Source organism: Wyeomyia smithii, chromosome 2 (assembly GCF_029784165.1).
Source record: "Wyeomyia smithii strain HCP4-BCI-WySm-NY-G18 chromosome 2, ASM2978416v1, whole genome shotgun sequence".
In the NCBI taxonomy this organism is placed as follows: domain Eukaryota; kingdom Metazoa; phylum Arthropoda; class Insecta; order Diptera; family Culicidae; genus Wyeomyia; species Wyeomyia smithii.
Window position 1 is genome coordinate 246907805 of NC_073695.1, and position 23526 is coordinate 246931330.

Below are 23526 nucleotides of genomic sequence, written 5' to 3' on the forward strand. Positions count from 1 at the left end.
TTAATCCCTTACACAACAAACGATCTTTTACAGTAATTTGATCGGTCTTATTTGAATGAAAGCAATTGAAGATAAGGATATATAATAAAGTAATGATGTTTTGCTCTATAGATTCTGCAGATTTTCCTCCGAGTGTCTTCATATTTGCGCATAGTTTCTCATAAACTTTCACCTGTCTGATACATCTCTCAAACGACGAGTTTTAAGATTTTTCTGGTTTATGAGGAGCATTATCTCCAACAGCTAGAAAAGCTCGGCGCTCCAATTTTCTACAAAATTTGTACAAATAATTAACTAAATTTATACAAATAATAAACTACATATAGAACCTGACTGATAAAGGAACACAAAAGAAAATTCATTTTGAGTCGATGAAACCAACGATGATACGTCATTGAAAAAGTGAATGTCATCTCCCAAATGCAAGTCAACTATCGATGAAACTCATCTTATTAGTTTAACTATCTACTATCTTTATTTAAAATCTTTCGAGATTTACACATTAATAACATATAGCGTACAATAGCTTTAAGTAATATTCATATATATACTCAACTTACGCACTTTGTTTTTACATCACTATAATACGCAATAATATTTGAATAAAATAGGCTTCTCATTATGATAGCTTGGTGATTAACTTTAAAATAACTACCATCAGTAAAATATAAATTCATTTGCTGCCATTATTTATTCTACTGTTTCAGTTGCTTTTCGATTTTTGTTAAATTCAGTCCTTGTCGTTGCTAGTTGAGTTGTTGAAAACGGAATGAAGGAGTAATTTTCTGTTTTCTTGAGTTCACCAAGTTGAATGCATTCAAGTTTCGTATGATGGTGTGGTATAAATACTTGGGAGACAAGCCGGATTACTTTCGGTTTGTCAGAAATTCCAGGACGGCAGGAGGCATCATAGGCGACTTAAGTATAACATATAACCATAAATTAAACACAAAGTTTGAATAGTTCCACTACACAATACTAGGTTTACGTTTCTAAAACAAAATAACGTTCCAAATGATTTTATACGATATATTAAAACAATTAAATGGCAAATATATATATTTAGACCGCTGTATCTGATTTTCTTGTAAATGCGCTTCCTATGGGAAGATGGATTCGTTTGAGAGTAACCAAAGTGTAATATAGAAATACTGTAGGAATGTTTCGTTAGCAGGTGTACGATCGAAAAAGTACATACTGTCTGATGTTCGTTGTGAGATTTCTGAAGTTATTGGTAAGGTGGGTAGCTTGCGAAGGTCTACCATCATTTGGCTTCGATTCGTTGTTGCACGTGAAATTTTTCTGATAGATACCTAATAAGTAATTCGAGATTTCCCTAAAGCGGAATCCAAAAAATTGTTTAAGAGTTTGCGATATAAGAAAATCAATCTATGTGTTACCACCATATTGCTTAGACTCTCCTCAGTATGCCATTTTTGCGATATTGTTTAAAGAAACACAAAGGCGTGTGATTTTCCTAACTATTCGTTACATAAAAAAATTAATTATATTTTCTTACAGAAAACTATTGTATAGATAGTAAGGCGAGAGTAGTTTTTTTTTTTCGTCAGATTGACATTGAATACTTTCGTAAAAATGATAATAAGTAATTGGAAAAAAATCCAATCATACGTGCAAAACTGGACAGCAACTTTTAAAATTTAATGATTTTCAGAATACAAGCTATAAACTTTTCTATGTACAATTCTAAGGTCACTTTCCGTTTAAAAAACCGTGTCACTGTATCTGTTGTTTGAAATATTTCATAAACAAACCTACCTAGCAGTTGCCGTGTCTAGCTCCTCGCATTAACGGTACCAGCAGTGATGGTGGTCCCGCCTGTCGGAGGAAGGGATGGGCTAGCAGCTCTGCAGCCGTAGCACGCTGCACAGGATCCCTAACCAACATACGGTCTAGGAAATTCTGCAATCTGCTGGACACCTTATGAGAGTTCTTCAATTTTGGTGGAGGCATGTCACGGATTCTACGCATCGCCTGTAGCGGTGGTTCATTGAAAAATGGTGGTTCGCCATCAATCATTTCTATAACCATTATGCCAAGTGACCAAATGTCCACTTCAGGACCGTATGGCAATCGGGAAATCACTTCCGGGGACATCCAGTAAGGTGTGCCCACCAAAGATTTCCGTTTCGGCAGTTCTTGTGACACTTGAGCACAGAATCCGAAATCAGACAACTTTACACGCCCATCGGAGGCCAATAAAATGGAGTCAGATTTAATATCTCGATGGATCACACCCTGTTGAATAATTAACAAAATAAATTAGTCAACATTTTTGAAAATTTATACTAAACTAAACCGATGCGTACCTGTGAGTGGAGATATGATAACGCCTTCAGACACTGTTTGCAAACCGTCGCAATTTGCTCTTCATCCATACGTGAGTGGGTTACAATATCGGTCAATGCGCCACCTTCCAAATATTCCATTACGACCCACAATTCATCATTCACCAGAAAGCTGCTGTATGTTTCGACAATGTTTGGATGGTGGTAATCTCTCATAATAACTACTTCATTGAACAGCAGTTCGCGTCTCTGCTGCTTCCTCAGATCCATCTTCTTAACTGCTACTTGTCGGCCTACGCGATAATAAAAATTTAAATCGTACGTCCCACATTTCACCCGGCAATTGAGCAATTTACCTGTCGATTTGTCTGTTGCAATGCAAACCGTTCCTGTAGACCCTTCGCCAATTTTAGTAAAGTTCTGTAAGTTCTCCCGCGGATCACCTGCGGAAACAACCATTTGCAACGCCGCTCGGAACTAAAACAAAACCATTTGTTAACAATTGAAACAACGGAAAAATAAAAAAAAATACTTGTTCGTGAGTCAATCTCTGTTCTGATTTATTTGCCGTTCCGGTGCCACCTTGCTGACTCACGTTTCCAGTTTGCACGGAAGATGTCGTACTGTGTGCAACAGAAACATTGCCTCCGCTAGAGCTGGACGCACGCGAGTTGGCCTTTGTACTGGGATTGTTGTTATTGTTAAGGCTATTTACATTTTGATCAACGGACGATCCTGTTACAGAGGCAGGCGATGGCATCTTGTGATGCATGCCCGAGGGATGATGGTTTTGAAAATGTCCAGGTCCATTCATCATACCACCTGGTGCTGTTTGTTGGTGTTGCTGTTGCTGCGGGTGGTGATGGGTTATACCTGGAAGCTGCTGCTGTTGCTGCTGAGTGCCGCCGCCAGGTCCAGTCAAGTGGTTCGGGTGATGATGATGATAATGAGTGGCAGTTTGTCCAGGGCCTAAGTCCAGTGGTTGACCGACCATACCAGGTTGCATCTGTCCGTGCATATTTTGGTGGTGATGGTTGGTGTGCGCCGGGGGCATAGTAGATTGAATGGATCCTCCCAGTGGAGAATTATTGAAGTTGGGTTTGCTGTGTAGCGGCGGTGGTCCTGTACCATGTTGCTGCTGGTGCCCCTGGGCTGATCCGGGATATTGACCGGGGTAGGATTGCTGTGGAAACCGAAGTACACTTTCCGATCCAGTTGGTGATGATTTCTGGGACCTACGAAAGGAAAAACATGTTAAAATTTTTGGAATGTTTAGTGTATTAGATTAGACCCTAAAACTGGCAATTTCGTAACACGTAACATAAGGTTCTCTTTATAACTTTATATTATTCTTTAAAATCAAAACCTCTCTTGTCATACACGATCAGAATATATGTAAACTGTTTTTGATGTGATCACCGAAACAAAGCTCGACGTGACTTGTTCTACTGGGAAAAATACACGTCTTCTGGACAAATGTATTTTATTGTCATAAAGCACAAAAACTTTTTATTCATCCAGGAACGACGTTTTTCTAGAGATATAACGATTCAACTGTTAGATGGGTTTAAAAGTGCCATCGTATCAAATCCAATTAGTACCCACTGAAGCAACCCAAAAAGCTTTCGCATTCCAAGTCGAATTCAACTCACGTGCATTCGGAGCTGGACGGTCAGGCGTGTTTATTCGTTCTTCACATTTATAGGAAAAGACCTTTACGTTCCAGCCGCACCCATAAGCAATGAAATATGCAAAAAAAAAACAATACTTTTGTTGCATTGTGCTTTCGATCACCTACTTAATCTGTTACTGTTAGGCTACCTTTGCTTTATTTTCTTCAATGGTTTCAGATGACACAAATATAAACTATCATTCTCTACAGTCGGTCTTCTGGGCTGAATTAGTTCCGGTGTCATTCATCTGTAACAATGCACACTGTTCTCCCGAATCTAACTGCAAAGTACATGCAATATATATTCATTTTTGAAATTCTCTGACTCAGACTACATATGTTCCTTTCACAAGGTAAAAAAGGTGCCTGGCTGTGAATGTGATAAAATAGTTTCCCTATTTCCAGTTTGCTAATTTGCTCGAACTAAAATAATAATATTGAACGTTTTTCATGTTTCAAAACAATATCCAAAATCATAATTTAACATAAATACCATAATCGCAAAATATTCTGTTTTTTGTGTGATGAAATCTTGACCATCTTTTCTAAAATGACCTCTGTGTCAAGCAAAGAAGTCATTTTAGATAGCAGCAGTATGTCAAAGCAGACTCTGTAATTTTAATGCTTCCTGCGTAGCACTCCATATTTTCTGAAATGACCAAAAAGTCATTCACACCAGAAAGTGCCACAATTTCTAACATTAGCATACAATTTAACAGCAGCCGCAACTATGAATGAAAGTTGTGTGCGTAAAAATCTTTGAAACAACACACGTGTCACTATGTGTGTTGCATAAAAATTTCTTCCTGATATTCTCTTATTTGTCGTAATAAAATTTATATTTAGATAAATTTGCATCTCAATTCTACTGAATTGTTTTTAATCAGAGTATTTTCTTCTCAAAAAATAGAGTTATTCACAACTTTACGATGTCACTTCCATTGAATATGCGGTTCTAAACTTTTTTTTTTCAACAAAAAATGCTTCAATTTGTGGATACGCCCCTTTAAAAAGTTACTCGAGAATAGATTCGCCTGGAAGCCATCACAACCTACAATGCTGGATATCGTTAACCCTCTCTCTATTAGCGAATTTCTTTATTCCACTGTGTGCGGGCAAAACTGCCGAGGAATAATGAAACGTCATCGCCATTCAAGATGCAAGTAAGAAAGAGATGCCAGATAATTGTTTACTAACTTAGCACGTGCGGTGGTGGGTTGAAGCTGACAAATTTTACAGTGCGCTTCGGGCAGCACGGCAGGTCAAAACTGGGTCAAAATCGAGCGAATAAAGAAGGGTTTTGACAGCAGTTAGAGCGCTTCCAGGTCAAAACGAGGTGAGCTGGTGGAATAAAGAAATTCGCTAGGTTACTCTATAGCGCCACAGATTTTGATGCAAAAAGCGTTTCGAAATATTTACCATTCCAATGAACAATCAGCATATTCTTCAAGAATATATTTATGCATTTTGATTAGCATTGGTCAATGTTTCGAAAAGATTTTTGCATGCGAACCTGTGGTGCTCTAGAGTAACCATTGTGGGAGAAAGGGTTGAGCAAACTCATCAATCACCGTGAAGATTCAACTCTACTTTCCAATTCAACCAGATCCATTGTGATGTAACTAATGAACTAGTTCTAGATTGTTCTTTTCTTATAAAAAAATCAAAAAGTTTCATCAATCCAAATAAAGGCTGTGCAAAGTTTTTCCGGTTTAAGAGAATTGCAACGACATATCCGAATAGTTATTTATACGTATTTGTATGAACTGGTAACATTTTCAATATCTACTTCTCAAATTTACAGTAGAGTTTAATGAAAACATATAATTCTTTTTTCTGATTTCGTATATTATTCTACTAAGACGCTCAAGAGAATAATTTCAAATTTGACTAGATACAGCGAAAATGATACTTTCACGGAACGCTGATCACGAGTTTAGTTTTTCAGATGAGAAACTATTTGTCCGGGAGCAGCTACACAATGCACAAAATGATCGATTAAGAGCACCAACAAGAGACAATATTTAGGAGTCCCAAAGGAGTGTTGTTCGAGAAAGTTTACTTCCGTGATGATTTGGGGACAGTTGCAAGCGAAGTAAGCTTCCATTGAATCGACAAAGGCATCAAAGTCAATTGTGTATATTGTAAACAGAAGGAACTTTTCGGAGATGACCACTATGCGTTCCAGCATCGGTTCAAAGTGGGTGTAGGGACAACTTGACGGTTTTTTGCTTTCCAGATCTGACCCCAATGAACTTTTTGTCTGATCTTACATGATTGCTAATTACAAGATCTCCAACTTAGAACAGTTTTGAGCTGTTATCGACAAAATCTGAAGTGAAACACCCATAGAATAGCTTCAAAACTGGTGAAACTAATAACGGGTATACCTTTTTAGTTTTCAAAAAATCGAAATTTTTTTTGCATTACCTCAAAGTACAACATCTTGAGAACATTTTTACAATTTTTATAAGGATCTGAGCAATAGGTAGAAAGTTGAAGCGATTTTCAGCGCGCTTCGCCACGGCGGCATAAGCTAAACTTGAAACATTATACGCGTTTATCACGGAATGATGTTTCTCAAAAAATGACTTTGCCGTGTTTACGCCTCGTGACACTGGTACCAGTATGCCATATGAATTAAATCAGAATCATCGTTGAATGCAAAAGGGTTTGAACAAACCCAATGTCCTTGGCATTGTTATTGATTCGATGATGTTTTTGAATGACCGGATCCATGGTAGTGAATCGATTAGTTAATATTATATTATGTTGCATTAATCTAATCAATACCAAAATCATCAGTGTTGACTACTGGTTGCACTGCTTTGAGGGGTTATATACCTTTTTAATTTCCAAAATATCGAAAAAATTTTTATTGCATTATCTTGAAGTACAACATCTTGAGAACATTTTCACAATTTTTATGATGATCTGAGCAATAAGAAGAAAGTTAGAGCGATTTGCAGCGCGCCTCGCCACGGCCGCATAAGCTAAACTTGAAACTTTATACGCGTTTATCTCAGAATAATGTTTCTCAAAAAATGACTTTGCCGTGATCCTGATTGCGGGAAAATCACTGAACCGATTTCCTTCTTTTTTTTTCAATTTTCGTTATTAAATTCGCCGGTCCTTGAATGATCGCTTATTGAAACATACAGTTACATTTTGCCGCAAAAAAAATTGTAATGCAATTTTTAGCGCTCAAAATGTGCATTTTTTGGGAAAAACGATCCCATTTGCACTGAAAACAAAATGCTCATAAAAGCGATCGTTCAAGGACACGGCACACTTCTAAACCCACTGAGTCTCTATCAGGATCACCTCTGCAAAAAAAGCGTTTCGGGGAAACGGCCATTACTCCAGTAATAATTGGTATATCTCAATATCAAACGTATTTTTGTTGTTGTTGATAAACTGTACTTTCAGAAAAATACCACTTTGATGCAATAAAAATGGTGCTATGCACTTGAAAATAAATTTAAACTTCCCTCATCTTTCTCGACCAAAAAGGTATATAACCCCTTAACGGTAGCAGTCTTCTGAAAAATATTACCAACCCTAGTATAAAATATCCTGACGATACTAACAACGGTTAATACTTTATAAGTGTAATTATTCGGAGCCGTCTAATTCATTGAAAACATGCAAAAGCATCAAATGCGTCAGAAACTAGAGTCTATGTTTATAATATAGAGTCGCGCAAAGTTGAAACCAAAGGAACCAATTTAACGTCAAACAAGAGTACCAATCGAGCAATGTAAACAAACAAAGTGATAATGTTAGGAATGGATGAAAAGTGTTGTAATTGAGTGTGATATAGAATATGAGTTTTTCCGAAGTTTCAACTACATATATACAGGGCCGGATTTACGATTGTGGGGGCCCGGGGCCCAGTTATAGTGGGGGCCCCAAAATAAAACAAAACTGTTTTTTATCGTACGAGTTGAAAGCATTTATTTGCTATTGAAAAATTACCAAAAATTTGTTAGAATTTTTTCTTAAGTCCTATTTAGAGTTCCAAGCGAAGTGAAAATCTCATACAAAATGATCATTGTTTTACGCTCGTGAAAAATGCAACCTGCAAAAATTTCACTTCGCTAGGAACTGTAGACAAATTCGATCAAGCGAAATCGTTGTGCGATCGCGAAAGGTTGTGGATCTCATCTTTTTCTTGTGTTCACTTTTTCCACGCATGCAAACGCTAGTGAAAAAAGCAGCAGCAAGCAAAAACTTGCGTGCGTTTATATTCTGTCAGTTGCAGCCAATTTTCACTTCGCTCGGAGTGTAAACTCGTGAATTTCGCTTCACTTAAACTGTAAATTGCAGACTGGTGAAATACCTGCGTGTTCCACAAACGGGTTTTCACGACAGATTTCGCAAGCGAAAATTTACGCTTTTTCTTGTCAAATTTTTCACTTCGCTTGGAAACTATGCTTTACGAGTTTTTTTGCAAAAAAACTTATTAATTAAATAATCAACATAACTTCTTCAGTATACTCGTACTCGAAACTTAATAATGCTAAGTTTGACTGCCTTTCATTCTTCACAGTCGCACGCAACCTATTTTTAATATGTTTTATCTTCAAACTTTTTTCTTGATACCTGAAAAAAAAACTACCGCAATTTGAAAAAAAATGCGATCCACAGGCAAAAATTTGCACACAATTTGAGAAAGACTGCACAAATATAAGACGACTCTGACAATAATGGAAACTAGGAAAAAACTACACATATCTGCAGGTCAATTAAATTTGCACACGAGCTCAGAAAATCTGCATTTTGCAAAGCACATCTGGTATCCCTGATTCGGACCAGTGAGCAAAAGCAATGCATTAAAAAACTTGTGGGTTATTTTCTTTATCTGCTTTACCACCCATGCGCGCTAAAGCCCTAGAGTTAAAGTTTGGCCGACTGTCATTGAAAAGTTCCAATCAAACAGTCAACAGTTTTTTCATCATAGTTTTAACATTGCTGATGTTCGATTGGAACGAGTTTTGACACTTCGATTGGCGCTTTTAATGACAGTCGGCCAAACTTTAACTCTAGGCGTTTAATGCGCGCTGGTTCGATTCAAATGGTGTGTTAATGTGTGTCATTCCAAGAGAATCCAAGGTGAACTCTTATGGATGTAGTTGCGATATTGGCGCTCGCGAAAAAATAACACTTAAGGAAAGTGTCAGATTGTAATGGTCTGTTCGAATTTTCTTACTGTAAATCGAACTTTTGATTAAATCTCTTTTTTAAAGAGAAAAAATCTTTTTGTCGATTTGTGGGGGCCCTAAAAATGTGGGGGCCCGGGGCCCGGGCCCCCTGGGCCCCCCCATAAATCCGGCTCTGCATATATATAATCCAGCATAAACCTGTAAACTGGTTCAGTGACAATTAACAAAGCATCACTGGTGAGACAAATCGCGCGAAATGACCGATGGTTGAATATCGACCATTTTTGATTTGAATGAAACTTTGCACACGTATTTGACTTAGCAAACTGAGCATTTTTCACAGGTGGAGAGATTTTTTACACCCATGAGTTACATTCTAAAAGGGCGCATGCCTTTTGGCACAGTTTTTATTCGAAGCATTGTAGCCCAGAAACCGTTGGTTGTACAGAAAAACTGTCTGAGAATGAGTTGTGGGAATTAAAAATGCACCATAATAAAAATATACACTGTACAAAAAAAAATTTTTTAACCAAAAAAAATTAAAAATAAACATCAAATTTCAATTTAAAAAAAAAGAGTTGAATTTTTTTTTAATTTTTTCTTTAAAGAAACTTGACGTTAATACGCAACTTTTTAAGAAAAGTTTAGGATGGAGAAATGAAAAATAATTTTTTTATGGTAGATTAATTTTTTTATAAAAATTCTAATTCAAACATTTTCAAAATATTTGTATTCTGATGATTTTAAAAGATGCAGAAAGTCATTTTGAATCAAAAAGCTCTTGGTAGTTAACATTTTAAAGGGATCGATTTTCGAGTTATTTTAAATTTAAGCTCGAAAAATTATTAATATTTCGGAAAATACACGTTTTTCTTAATTTGGTTGGTTCTCCAGCAAAAACCATACGTTCATTGGAATGGTTGATCAAAAATATACAATTCATTCTTTGACAACAAAACGATTGGATAAATAACTCAAGCGCTAAACCTTAGCCTACCTACACGTTCCCCCTTACCGAAGGTTTAAAAAAAATATGTTTGTCGTGCAACACTACCTACTTGTTTACTAATAATAACTGTTTGTAAAGTACGCAACCAATAACTACTGGGTTACCTATAATATCTGTTTTCGTATATAAATACGATTGCACTACTCCAGATGTGTTAGTAACAGTTTGCCTTTTGTGAAGATGAATAAAGTGAAAATGGAATACACCAAGCCCAAATGCTGTAAACCCTTTCCTGATCATTAAAAAAAAATTTAAAATATTGAACAGTCAAGCTCATTTTAATACGTCTTTATCAATTTGTGATTCGTGTAGTTATTGGAATGATAGTCAAGCCACCATTCATCCCTTCGTTGTTTACTATTCAGAATCTGGAACACTTAAGAATATCAGCTTCATCATAATATTGGAAGTACTCCATCATGATACTGTTGCGGTTCAGGTGTTCATTGCCAAATTAATGAGTTTTTTGAAAACAACAAAGAAAAAAAAAGCCAAAGCCTTGGTGCTACATTCCGTATCGGAACTCGACCTTCTGTTTATTATACACAGACTTCGCAGCCAACTGTTGAGTGTACAGGACAATTGCGGGGCTAGCGCTACGATCCTACTGACACTAACAGTCTCTCCCGCACGCTATGTTTAAAGTAGGTTTTTATACAAAGTGAATGTACCTAAAAAGTTTCTCCGTAGGATCATAGTTTCAGGCCTCTAGTTTCAAAATAAGAACACCCGAAAATATTTTATCGGTGAAAATTTGTTTTTTCCTCGATTTTGCATTTTATATTTAACAAAATTACACATTCTGATTTTTAGAAAAAAATCTAGGAACAAGGTATCCAAAATCTGAAAACAAAATTTTTTCCGCTCAAAATTACTGAAATTTTCGTACAAAAACATCCTTTCTACGGTAATCCAGCTTAAAATGAGACCAAAAACACTTCTTATGTTATGTTTTTTCTTCATCTTTTTCAGCTCAATATTGAAAACCAAGTCTCCCAATACGCGTAACCGGCTTGGTAATAAAACTATTTGAAGATTTTTCATCATCAAAGTAGGCGTATATTTGTATTATTACATTTAAAAATTATAATTCATAATGTGGTAAATAGTAAGTCCTTTACAGATATGTAGCTTGCAGTAAAAACATTATTTACACAACTAGATCAGTTTTATCCTTTATTACATTTAAAAGCATTATTTAGTAATAGCTCAAACATAAAATGATAGAAGCTGAAATATCTAAGCTAGCACAAAAAAAAAACTTTAAAATTAACTACTGTTGTATGCTGAAACAGCAGCACATATTTTAAGGAAAAAAAAGGTTTTAATTACATTTCATAAACTTCCTTGTGAAAAGTTTCGGTAGTTTGTTTTAAATAACTCGCAAGGCCTTTATTTGATCGTTTGCGAAACTCCGGCACATGAAATTTCGGGCGGCGAAATTTTTGTGTCGAAGGTAACCCTGCGATAATTTAACCATTACAGAATGTTTCGATAACTTCTGAATAATAGCTCAATAGAGCTTCACATAAGCATGTATCAACGACACGTTGTAGACTGTCCAGTAGCACAAAATATTAGTCTGCATGTCCTCATGGCAAAATATCCCTTCTATCAAGCAGATATCGGTAGTGATGCCAGCAAAACCGAATTGGAAATGGTTCTAGATTTTTTTAAAAATCAGAATGTGTAATTTTGTTAAAAACGAAATGAAAAATCGAGGAAAAAACAAATTTTCACCGATGAATTATTTTCGGGTGTTCATATTTTGAAACTAGAGGCCTAAAACTATGATCCTACGGAGAAACATTTTAGGTACATTCACTTTGAATAAAAACCTTCTTTAAACATAGCGTGTCCCGAGCCGAGACTCGAACCTACGACGACTGGCTTGTTAGGCCAGCATCGTACCTCGAGACCAGCTGGGAGATTTGAAAACAACAATTGAGATGAAAAAAGCGATATTAATGTCTGATGGAGCTGCCTCACAATATAAAAATCGAAAAAACTTTGCAAGTCTTTGCAAGTTCAAAACAAAATATAACGTCGATGCAGAGTGGCATTTTTTTGCGACTTCTCATGGTAAAGGCCCATGCGATGCAATTGGTTGCATATTAAAACGAATGGCAGGAAATGCAAGTTTAGCTAAAGAACATGAACATCCCATTACAAGCGCAAAAGAATTGTATGATTGGTCTAATCAGCAAAATAATAAAAATTCATCAAAAATGTCATTTAGTTGGGTATCATATGAAGAATATGAACAAGGAGTAACAGAATGGAGCATTATTTTAAAAAAATCTATAATAATAGCTGCCACACGAAAGTATTACTCTTTTATTCCGATTTCAGAAAATAAGATACAAACGAAGCTGTTTTCAAAAGATGACGAATCATTTACTTATGATGTATATAAAATATAAGGTGAAACTAATTCTGTAAAGTATCTATGTCATAAAACAATATGTTCCTAAGATAATAAAACTCGAAAATAAATATTTGATTCTTATATATATTTATATTACTTAGAACATCTAACTCTTTTCATGAGAACCGTTCGCCCAATCGTTTTGTTGTCATGGAATGAATTGTATATTTTTGATCAAGCATTCCAATAAACGTATGGTTTTCGCTGGACAAATTAAGAAAAACGTGTATTTTCCTAAATAATTATAATTTTTCGAGCTTAAATTAGAAATAACTCGAAAACCAATGCCTTTAAAATGTTTACTACTAAGAGCTTTTTGATTCAAAATGACTTTCTGCATCTTTTAAAATCATCAGAATACAAATATTTTGAAAAATGTTTGAATTAGAATTTTCATAAAAAAATTAATCTACCATAAAAAAATTATTTTTCATTCCTCCATCCTGGACTTTTTTTTTAAAGTTGCGTATTAACGTCAAGTTTCCTAAAAAAAAATAAAATAAAAATTCAACTCTTTTTTTTAAATTGAAATTTAATGTTTATTTTTAATTTTTTTTGGTCAAAAACAAATTTTTTTTGTACAGTGTATATTTTTTTATGGTGCATTTTTAATTTCTACAACTCATTCTCAGACAGTTTTTCTATACAACCAACGGTTTTTGGGCTACAATGCTTCGAATAAAACCTGTGCCAAAAGGCATACGCCCTTTTAGAATGTAACTCATGGGTATAAAAAATCTCTCCACTTGTGAAAAATGCTCAGTTTGCTAAGCCAAATACGTGTGCAAAGTTTCATTCAAATCAAAAATGGTCGATTAAATTTTCGCGTATTTCCAGGCGATTTGAAATGATTTTGCTCTGGTGCAATCTTTTAAAACTGTATACCTTGTGAAGAATTACAAAATACGATATTCGCTTATACATGTTGAAACACGTGAAACGTTGGGAACGGTTGGCGGCAAAAATAGAAATGATTCTATTTTTTGCAACAACAACAAGCGACGGTCGACCGCTGTGCTCTGATTGGTCGAAAAAGAACGGAACGTCTGATACAGGCTTAACATTGTGCCAAAAACAAAATCTGGAGTTTAATACCTGAAAAATGAACAGTAGTGTATCTACGGATAATTCACATGAACAATATTGTAAAATACTAAGTATAGGGACGACCATACACAACGTGGACTATTAAGATGCTGAAGGGGGTTGACCAGAAACTACGTTTAATACGAAATATAAAAAAATGTATGACCGGATACATTCGATATCTGGAAACCAGTAATGAGAACGTGGTTCACGTAATTTCACATACAAACATTTCCCGTTTTGGGTCAATCTCACCCCGACTGACGGTACTATCTTTTGATAACATCCTTCTTCAGATTGTGCAGTTTTTTTCATGGGCTGATTGATCTACAAGATGAAAATAAATTGACAAATCTTTGATGAAAAATATTTGCCAAAATTATTCACATATCAGCCAATCATCGTTTTCAGCCTAAACGGTTAGTAGTTTTAAATTTAAATTAACTGTTCATATTGCCACTATTTTTTCCCTTTTTACGACTATCTGTTTTTAACAATAAGTATGAGTTCATCATAAGAGATGGGAAAACTATCAGTAACTACTGATTGTTATCAGTGAGCAAAATAACATTAACTATCAGTAAAGTTTTTCTCTTACTGATAATGTCTGATTTTTTTTTTGTAGGAGAGGTACTCTGCCGCTCCTAGCATAACTGTCCCAGCGTCCATAAGGTTTGCATAGAATATGGGACAGTCCCATAGAATATGCTTGGAGCGGCAGAACTCTACAGTCATATAATTTTCACATAGGCGCAACTAAAAAAATTTAGGGGTGCTGTTTTTCCTAACTTTTCGTTGAAAAAATATCGATGAAATAACGATTGAAAAAAATATCGATAAACGCTCATCCTTTTTAATTAAATATTGTGTAACAAAGTACGACACAAAAAAAATTACCTACAGTAAAATAGATCACTTTAAACTGGATTGAATCTCCGAACTAATGGATTGAAAATCTTAGCCACAGCGTCAACGCCAACCTCTTTCAGCAAATCTGATTCAGTATTGAGTAGAGCTAGATATGAGAATCTATTCTGCGTGTACACTTTACTAAGCCCCGTTTTTACTCGCCGTACTACTGAAAAGCTTCTCTCCACAGCTTGAGAAGAAGCATTAAATGGACCTATGAAGAATACAAGCTTTCTGTGAAAAACTAGAACATTTCTTGTGTGAGATGGGAGCGCTCTTTGTGGCATTCGAGAGCTCTTGTGTTCGAGAGCGGAATAAAACAATTTTTGGCGATTGACTAATTTTTGTTAAAATGAACGACACAGATTGAATTGTATTTCTCTAATGTAAACCTAAATCACCAAACATATGCAATACCGTCAACGGAAAACAATATCCAGCCAAGGATGTACACCTGAATGAAGCAACGCTAATAACAAATGTAACGTTGATAATTTGCCTGAAACTTGAATGCAAATTACTGATATTTACTGATAGTAATCAGTAACGAGTTAGAAATTACTGGTAGTTATCAGTAAGAATTTTTAATGATATAGTTCTCACCACTACATTCCAGTGTAGTTTTGGTTGTTTCTATGGGTGTTTCCTTGTGACCGATAGAGGATTAAGTTATATATTTTTTTATTCCTATATTTTTTAAGAAACTTTATTATAAAATTGATAGCATTAGAATACTGAAGGTAAAAATATGAAGCAGGCAATTTCTGACTAGGATTTTTTTCAACTATCCTTTTTTGACTGTGTTCTAAAACAGTTAAACCGTTACCCAGCTGTTATATTTTAGAAAAAAAATTCACTTATAACTAAACGCTAGTTGCACTAAAACGAAACAGTACGTTTTTTTTTCATCCAAAACATTCTCGTAGAGTTCAATGAAGGAGTAAACCGCCGCGCAAGGTACACCAAAGTGAAAGTGCATTGTAGTTGCTAGGGTCTCTACTACGGCGACAACAGGTTCACCAGACTGGCTGTCTAGTGGACCGAGTAATAAACGTGAGTTCGATTGTATAGCCTCGGCGACCCTTTGTTTATTACTCATACATATCAGGTGCACCAGGGAGGCACACTAACTACTGTGGGAAAGGGAATCCCAACAGCACCTTGTTTGTTTATACCTAATATGCAAAGTCAATCAAGCGGAATTGCGTGGCCGTGGGGGAGTTTATAATAAATAAAACCAAATAAATGAAGCGCATGTCCAGCGGAAATGGATAAAACCATTATAAAATCACGAACAGTATAATTTAAGCAAAACTTCGAATAAAACGCAAACACCAAAAAATGTCGAGTAACGGACATTTTGGTTTTTGGTTTCATTTGTTTTCTGTTGACACATCAATCGCTTACGAGCGCATTCCTTCTTGCCTTCTTCAATTTCAATAACATATATATTTAAAAAAGTCCTAAGTGTGGCGTCGTTTGAACAACCATCAACATTCAAACAACTGATCACGTACGACCCACTTCGCTTCATGAATGAATTTATCTAGTTACAAGTTGCTTCTCGAGTTTAATCAATGTTACAAGGCACAGTGGGGACCATGGAAACAGGTTTTTTTCCCTGAAGCAATAATATGTCTTAGATAACAGTTCGTCTATCTCGGATGTATATCCATAGCAACTGGATGCCGATATAGGTGAACTAATCAAGCGGCGTCACGGTAATGCAGGAAACAGGAAGTTGATATTTAAATAGCGCTTTTCCTTTTTTCTATGTCACTCACAGATGCCTATGTTCGTAGTTACCCAGCCCGTCCTTTAATCTCGGTAGCAGAGTAGACAACTTTTTTCTAGTTTACAGCTATCTGTCGTTTTCTTTATGCTACCTTTTCACCTAACTTCCATTCGCTTTGTCATGTTATTTTTGTACCTCAATTGATGTACTTGCATCGTGTGTCCCTTTCTACAAGGTTGACTATAGTGCACTGTAAGCCGCGTAGAAGGCAAAGAAGCTCCCAAACCGTCGTTACTTGTATTGAGATCAGTGCGAGGTGCTGGTGCACTTACAATAGTCCAGCGACGGGCCAACGTATGCGGTCTCCCAGGAGAAAGAGGGAAGTAGTAAAAAAGCGTTTGCTGATAAAACAACTTAGACATAGGGTAAGGAACGGCTTAAGCAGTAGCGCCTGTTTTAATCAGTCGAAGAAAACAGTCCTCAAACTCCTGCATTTTGATCAAAATCGACAATTTCAATGATGGGAACGAAAACTTTGATTGTCTAGCTGCCTCACGAATATAAGTAATACCGTTAATCACAAAGAAATTTGTGAACAATTGCAATTGAAACAAATCGACATATATTGCAGCCATTCAGGAGACACTTCGGGTGCTGAAAAAAAAAAACGCCTGCAAAACAGATGGAAACTGCTAAAAATAGGTTCGGGGTGATTGGAATAGTGTCCCTCGATTCGTAACTTTGATTGACGATTTTCAAAGTTTGCTAACTTAGTTTTACAATCTGTAAACAAGTTTTGAGAGAGACTACTGTTTGAGTTTCACCCAACACATTTCGAGTATTTCGTCTGAATACACAGGCGGTTCCTAAAGCTGCTTAAAATATGTTCCCTACCCTACCATCCCAGGTAATTAAAATGAAGATACCGACACAGTTCCTAAAAAAACCTGCACGCAGTTGCTTACAGCAGTGAGAAGACTATGAGAGACCCTGATGGCAGGGTAAGTGCAATAAAATTTTGGGTAATGCGCATTAAGTAATGGTAAAAAATACTTTGTAAAGCATGTCATTGGCAAATAAGAATACCCAGACGACGACTAACATGATTGCAAAATAAATGAAACGTAAGTGCGAAATTTCACACACTCGTTTTTGACGTTTCATACAGAAAAAAAAAATTTTTTTTTTCGAAAAGAAGATGACTTCAAAAGTTTCCAAAGAATGTAGTTTTTTAGTTATTCGATTTCAGGCAACTCAATTTGTTTCACTATAATCTAAGGTATTGCAAATTTTATAGAGTAGTTTGCGTTGAATCTCTCAACAATAAATTCGTATTATGATTTCATTAAGATCTCAACCTTCTCACGACAAACCACTAAACGAGCGCGCGTTATCGAAACCAAACCGAGTCAATTCAGTACGGTTGATTGCGTAGCGTCCAGCGTAGAGTGAGTAAATATATATGCACAAAATTCGCATGCTATTAGCTCCAAAATAAGAAAACCTGTTTTCAGCTTCTATCGGTAAACTTTGAGCATAGTAAAAGCGTGACTCCCAAACACAAACGTCTTCGTAGGATTGTACGCTGCGTTGACGAGACATTTTTCGCTGTCGATGATAATGTTGTAGTTGTTGATTTGATGAATTTGTACATATTTGCGGGTAACCGACGATGGCGACCTTGGGGCGTATACACAAACAGACACGAATAAGCGCCGCAAAACATATTTTAAACCTGTTCGATGGTGTTACGCAAGGAACTGAAATTTCCTTAATATGAGAAATTAACAATAAACACTGCATTAATGTATTTTCAATGCAGTACCCATATGTCATTGCCAAACCATAGCCAACAAACAAGCTGACTAGCTTTGAGCAGTAACGAATGCCAGCGGATGTTTGTATCTTGTTGAAATTGTAAAGTCGTAAATTTTGACGGAGTCACAACCGTTAAATCGAATAAAATAACTGCAATATCACCATCCAATTTTAAACTATGATTGATCACAATTTATTAGCTGTTGATTTGATACTTTGTTAATCAGCTTGTATTGAAAGGATTTTGTAGAATTACCATTATTATTAGGTTATTCAACTTTCGGAGCATGGCAGACAGTAATCGCAAACTTACATGTTGTTCAGCATCAATGCACCATCGGTCAACACGTCGACCGGATTAGAGAGGTGATTCCCGTTGGTACCATTATTGCCAGCGGCGGTTGCTACATTTGGTTGCTGCCCCACGACATTCCCATTTAGATGATGATGATGCGCCCCCGGCTGCTGTTGCTGTTGCAACTGCTGATGGTGATGGTTGTATGACAACTGCTGATGGGAATGCTGGTGTACGTGTGACTGAGGTTGTGAGTCGGTGTAGTTCAAATTCGTTTGATTATCATGGAAGGAAGGATTCGTATGCGACTGCTGATGGGGATGATGGAAGTTACCAGGAAAATGCTGTTTGGGTGGTATCAACGGAAAGTTATTGGTGGCTGAAGGAAATGGAGATTGATTGCCTGAAAGGTGTATCGGTTCTTCCGGTACTGAAGGAGGCACATTAGTGTTGGCACGTAGATCTCCACGTCGTACCCTCGGAGGGCTAGAGCTTCGCAAAGAATTAGATCGAGCAACACTTGAAGTTTTTGGCAGCACCAGTTTTCCTGGTTCACTACTGGTGGTAGAAGCTGCGCTGGAATTTGGATTGTGGTGTGGCCGAACAATAGTTTTAAGGTCCAAAATTTCTGTGGGCGTGATCTCCGATGGATCGATCAGTGGAAGCGGTCGATTAGTAGATTTTAAGATCTGGTTATTCCCCACAATTGATGCCCACTGCAATGGTAGACCAACATAACGCCCTTCCCGTTTATCAAACCCAGTGTGAACACGGTGCTCGAAATTACTCGGGAATGATATCTGCGGCTTTTTCTTCTTTTTGGAAAACATCGTAACTACACAGAAGCGTACTCAATATCAACACAATCGCTCTAGAAAAAGGCCCACTGTATAATCACTTAACACCGTCATCGACCCTGTTTTCTGCAAACCACTGCGTCACTCAGAAACTAATAACTTATCGATTCAACCAAGTACGATTTCTAATCCATATAATTCTACTCTTTGTTGATTTCACTGATGGCGTTATTTTTTCATTATTCGCTCCAGACCACTACTCCATTAAGCAGTCCCAGGAGTTGTCAAACACTTTGTCAACACACGTATACACACATACGCAGCAAGCACAGAAAAAGGGAGGAAATCTCAATTCCTTTGGAAAAAGCAGAAACTTTTTACCGCCAACTAGAAGATAATTTCTTCCTCAAATCACATTCACGGTGAAGAAAAGACACTTTAAATACTTTAAGGCACTTATTTTGCATATTTTTAACAATGTTGGCGATATTATGACAAGCAATATAGAAAAACATGCACCGACCGAGACACTCGTTTGCGACTGTGGCAGTCGTTCGAGTTTTTTGCGATCTTCTTCTTGGCTTCGTGTCGCATTTTGTAAGGTTCCAAAAGTTATTAACGATACAGCGTTGCCAATATCATTCCATACCTAAGAATTCAAAGGTTTCCTCCATTTTTGTCATTTACTTCGAGTATTAAACAAGTTTTGTTATAACAAAATAACGAGAATATGAATCCGCATTAAACATAAGGTCACTTATCCATATTGAAAAAGCCCAATGTATTATATTATTCTTTAAGCTACAGAAGGTGTGACTCTGGCAGAGCTGATCGTTGCAATACGATTGTAGCGCCAAATAATCTGCTGGTGACAGGAATCGGTACTGTGAAAGGCATTTTGTTACAGTCAAGAGCTATCAACTCATGGCCAGGCTGCCATCAAGCCTGAATGATGCATCTCCATGAAGACGTCATTCGCAAAGGACGCGATGTATCCTCCAATGCTCAGCAGCTAACTTTTCATTTTTTCATCAGTGGCACGTAAAGTATAATTTAAAAAGCGTTTGCTTCTAGGCCTTCAAAACACTTAACAGCTCTTTTCGCGAGGTGACATTCTTAACCATTCGATATTTCAAGAAAATTTCTGTGATTTAGGTGAATTTTTCTCTTAGGGATTTAAAATTTTTTTACCTTTTTAAGTATGAACACACAAACATTGCTTTGTGATACTTTGCCTACTTTGTATACAACAATGATAAAGAACAACAAAATTTGAGCAGTGAGTCATTTATGTCCAGAAAGGAACGCTTCAAAGACCATAACTTCGTAGACCTCATAGCTTTGTACGCTTTGAAGACCATAACTTCGTAGACCTCGTAGCTTGGTAAAAAACATTTTAGTTAATAAAAAGACTTGACCACAAATCTCATTAAATATGATGAGATGCACATCATCGCAAAACTATTTTCTACAATAATGCAAAAATATACTAATACGTAGTTTTTTTTTTTAAACAATTTGAAAATATTCAGGGTAATTAGCGTGTTTTGATTAGAACTGTCCGATCACATTACTAACAGGCGAAAGTTTAGCCACAGACATACATCCAAGCTGAATTACCAGCATGTGCGTAGATAGCAATTTAGATGACAATGTACTCAATATAGGAGGAAATCGCTGCAATAAAATTTCGCAAAATTAAAAATCAATAACTCGCGTGTTTCATGAAGTAAACGCACGGGGATGGCATCGCTGTCAGCTACCATACATTTGACGCGTTACCAACATCACTGGCACTGGCACCCGAAAAATGGTCAGTTTACCCTTATCTTATGTCGATTCGGGCAAACGGGTTAAATGTTGACTGCATTATTGATAGCATATCAGACAGTTTTGAGCAATTTCTCAAGGTTTTTTCATGGTATGTGATATTCTAAGTGATATTTAGTTTATTAATTGTGCCCCAAAACAAAGTGAAGCAAACTGTGACAGCAGAGAAAGTAGTTTTGGGATAAACGGTACAGAAATAGATGTTCGTAACGCTTGAAGGCTACCATAGCATTCCCTTGAGTAAACGTGACATTTAAATAACCCCTTGAAAAACTTCCAACTTCTTCAATACAATTGGCAGCTCTGATTCGCGCTGAAAAAAATAAACAAGACAAGTTTTGTGAGCGGCAGAAAAAAAGTTAAGTAAAACACAAACAAATGGCTTCGAATAGTTCCGACAGCGATACAGAAATTGGAGGTAGATTTCCCAAAAAGCATAAAAAAGAAAAGAAAAGCAAAAAAGTTAAAAAGGAGAAAAAATATAAGAAAAGTAAAAAGCACAAAAAACGCACTCGTCGTAGCAGTACAAGTAGCAGTGGAAGTGGAAATTCTAAAAACGAATGGGTCGAAAGGGTATTGCCATCGGAACCGGCTCAAAAGCCCAGACTAGAAAGAGAAGACTGGATGAATTCAATGCTCGTTCCCACATACAGCAAAGAACCTAACAGGGACGAAAAAAAGCCGCCTGTAGAACAGTATAATCCTCAAACCAACGTTCGAGAGTTGAATCCGCATTGGAGAAATGGGGGTAGTGGTTTGCCCAACTTCCGCAGGCCACAAGAAGATGAAGATGTTGGATACTCGGACGACATTACACGAAGAAGTGAAATGGGAAAAGATGTTGGGCGCAGCGGTGGTTGGAAGAAATCTTACAGAGAATTACCACAGCAAAGCAAGAAAGAAGAGACGAAAGTGTCGGCCGTTGCAACCGTAGCTCAAGAAGATGGACTTTTTATGAGTGACCAGCAATTGAACGATTTAGGAGCAAAAATTGTGAAAGCTGAAATAATGGGAAATATAGATTTAGCAAAAAGTCTGAAGGAAAAACTTGCAGCAGCAAAATTACATCGCAGTCAAATCAAGGAATTCCATCAAAATCAAACAAACAAGCAAACTCAGGAGAAAGAAGAAGATTTACGCTACACCGTTAGTAGCAAATCGAGTGACGAAAACTCAAGACAAAATCGGAAACGACGAAATTATCAGTCGAACCTTCCACCAGGCGATTTGGCAGACAAGTTTCGCTCGGAACGTCAAGAAAATGCTGATATGGATGCACAGTTTTTCAAGGTTTCTGCGAAGCTCGACCGAGAAGCAAGCAATTTGGAAAATATTTTCGATCATGGAAGAGCCAGCACCTCCTCGTCGGGTCAACAGAATGAAGAAAAAATTGTTCGCGATATGAACAAACTTTCCCGGGCCCAAGCAGAATGTGAAAGATGCTTGAATTCAAGTCAGTTCCTTCAGGATCATGTAGTTTCCATGGGAAAAAATATCTTCCTAGCAGTTCCCAGTTGGAAAGCACTTCAACCAAAGCACTGTCTGGTGATTCCCATTGGACATTATTCCGCAATAACTCATATGGACGAGGACGTTCATCGTGATTTGATCGACACGTGCAAGGCATTGAAACGAATGTTTTCTACTCATAACCAGGAAGTTATCTTTTTCGAAACTGTACGCTATATCAACCGCAACCCGCATACCTACGTGCAGTGTGTTCCAGCGAGTGACTATGAAATGGCACCGTTCTATTTCAAAAAGGCGATACTTGAGTCAGAAACAGAATGGGCTATGAACAAGAAACTGCACAATATTCAAGGGTTGGACATTCGACGAACGGTTCCGAAAGGGCTACCGTATTTCTGGGTGAGCTTTAATCTGGAGTCAGGTTTCGCCCATGTAATCGAAGATCAGGAGAGCTTCCCGGTTACGTTTGCTTCGGTAAGAGGTTATTTTTCTTTTTCAAAATTTCATTCTAAAGCATATATACGTATTATTAGTTCAAGCATAGTTCACTTGTATATAAAACTGATATCATTTATTTTGTAATCAGGAAACGATCGCAGGAATTCTTGGTCTTGAAACCAGAGATTGGCGCAAACCTGGCCGAGAACATCATCCCAAACAGCGTGTTCAGGAATTCAAACACTGGTGGAAAGAATTTGATAATTTGACCCCAAATGAATAAAATTTTAATATTACTATTACAGTGAAACTTTTTTGTTTGAAACCTGCACTGTACTTTCAAATAAAAAAGAGGTGTCCTCAACCTGTATATGACAATTTTGAGACTCTCAACGAGCGCAACGGATATTTTTGATGGAGAACATTTGTTGATAGAGAACATCCCTCTTTCTTGAAATCGTTTCTTTTTTTTCGTGAAATCAATTCTTTTTTTTTTGTTTCGGTATATCAATGAAAATACCTTCAAAAAATTTACGCGCCTTTTCAAATTTAAAAAACGATCATT

At 36.7% G+C, this 23526-nt stretch overlaps 2 protein-coding genes across 2 annotated transcripts; one reads left to right on the forward strand and one right to left on the reverse strand.

The window, feature by feature from the left end:
- Nucleotides 1–440: 440 nt before the first annotated feature.
- On the reverse strand, nucleotides 441–19782 carry LOC129723431 (serine/threonine-protein kinase PAK mbt). The gene is made up of 5 exons (XM_055677640.1): nucleotides 18445–19782; nucleotides 2842–3544; nucleotides 2666–2786; nucleotides 2331–2602; nucleotides 441–2259 (listed from the first exon to the last, which is right to left on the reverse strand). The coding sequence occupies exons 1-5, from the start codon at nucleotides 19254–19256 to the stop codon at nucleotides 1780–1782; spliced, it is 2388 nt and encodes a 795-aa protein (XP_055533615.1). The 5' UTR covers nucleotides 19257–19782; the 3' UTR covers nucleotides 441–1779.
- A 1567-nt stretch (nucleotides 19783–21349) lies between these two features.
- On the forward strand, nucleotides 21350–23367 carry LOC129722222 (CWF19-like protein 2). Its single transcript, XM_055675519.1, has 2 exons — nucleotides 21350–22997; nucleotides 23110–23367. The coding sequence occupies exons 1-2, from the start codon at nucleotides 21432–21434 to the stop codon at nucleotides 23242–23244; spliced, it is 1701 nt and encodes a 566-aa protein (XP_055531494.1). The 5' UTR covers nucleotides 21350–21431; the 3' UTR covers nucleotides 23245–23367.
- The last annotated feature ends 159 nt before the right edge of the window (nucleotides 23368–23526 follow it).

What these genes read in the sequence shown, in the direction of transcription:
- LOC129723431 (XM_055677640.1), bottom strand. Translation starts at nt 19,256, where the DNA reads ATGTTTTCCAAAAAGAAGAAAAAGCCGCAGATATCATTCCCGAGTAAT. An exon ending in AGAGATTGACTCACGAACAA is followed by an intron (nt 2,787 to 2,841) that starts GTATTTTTTTTT and finishes GTTTTGTTTTAG; the next exon opens with TTCCGAGCGGCGTTGCAAAT. An exon ending in TATCATATCTCCACTCACAG is followed by an intron (nt 2,260 to 2,330) that starts GTACGCATCGGT and finishes ATTATTCAACAG; the next exon opens with GGTGTGATCCATCGAGATAT.
- LOC129722222 (XM_055675519.1), top strand. Translation starts at nt 21,432, where the DNA reads ATGGCTTCGAATAGTTCCGACAGCGATACAGAAATTGGAGGTAGATTT. An exon ending in TCCCGGTTACGTTTGCTTCG is followed by an intron (nt 22,998 to 23,109) that starts GTAAGAGGTTAT and finishes TTTTGTAATCAG; the next exon opens with GAAACGATCGCAGGAATTCT.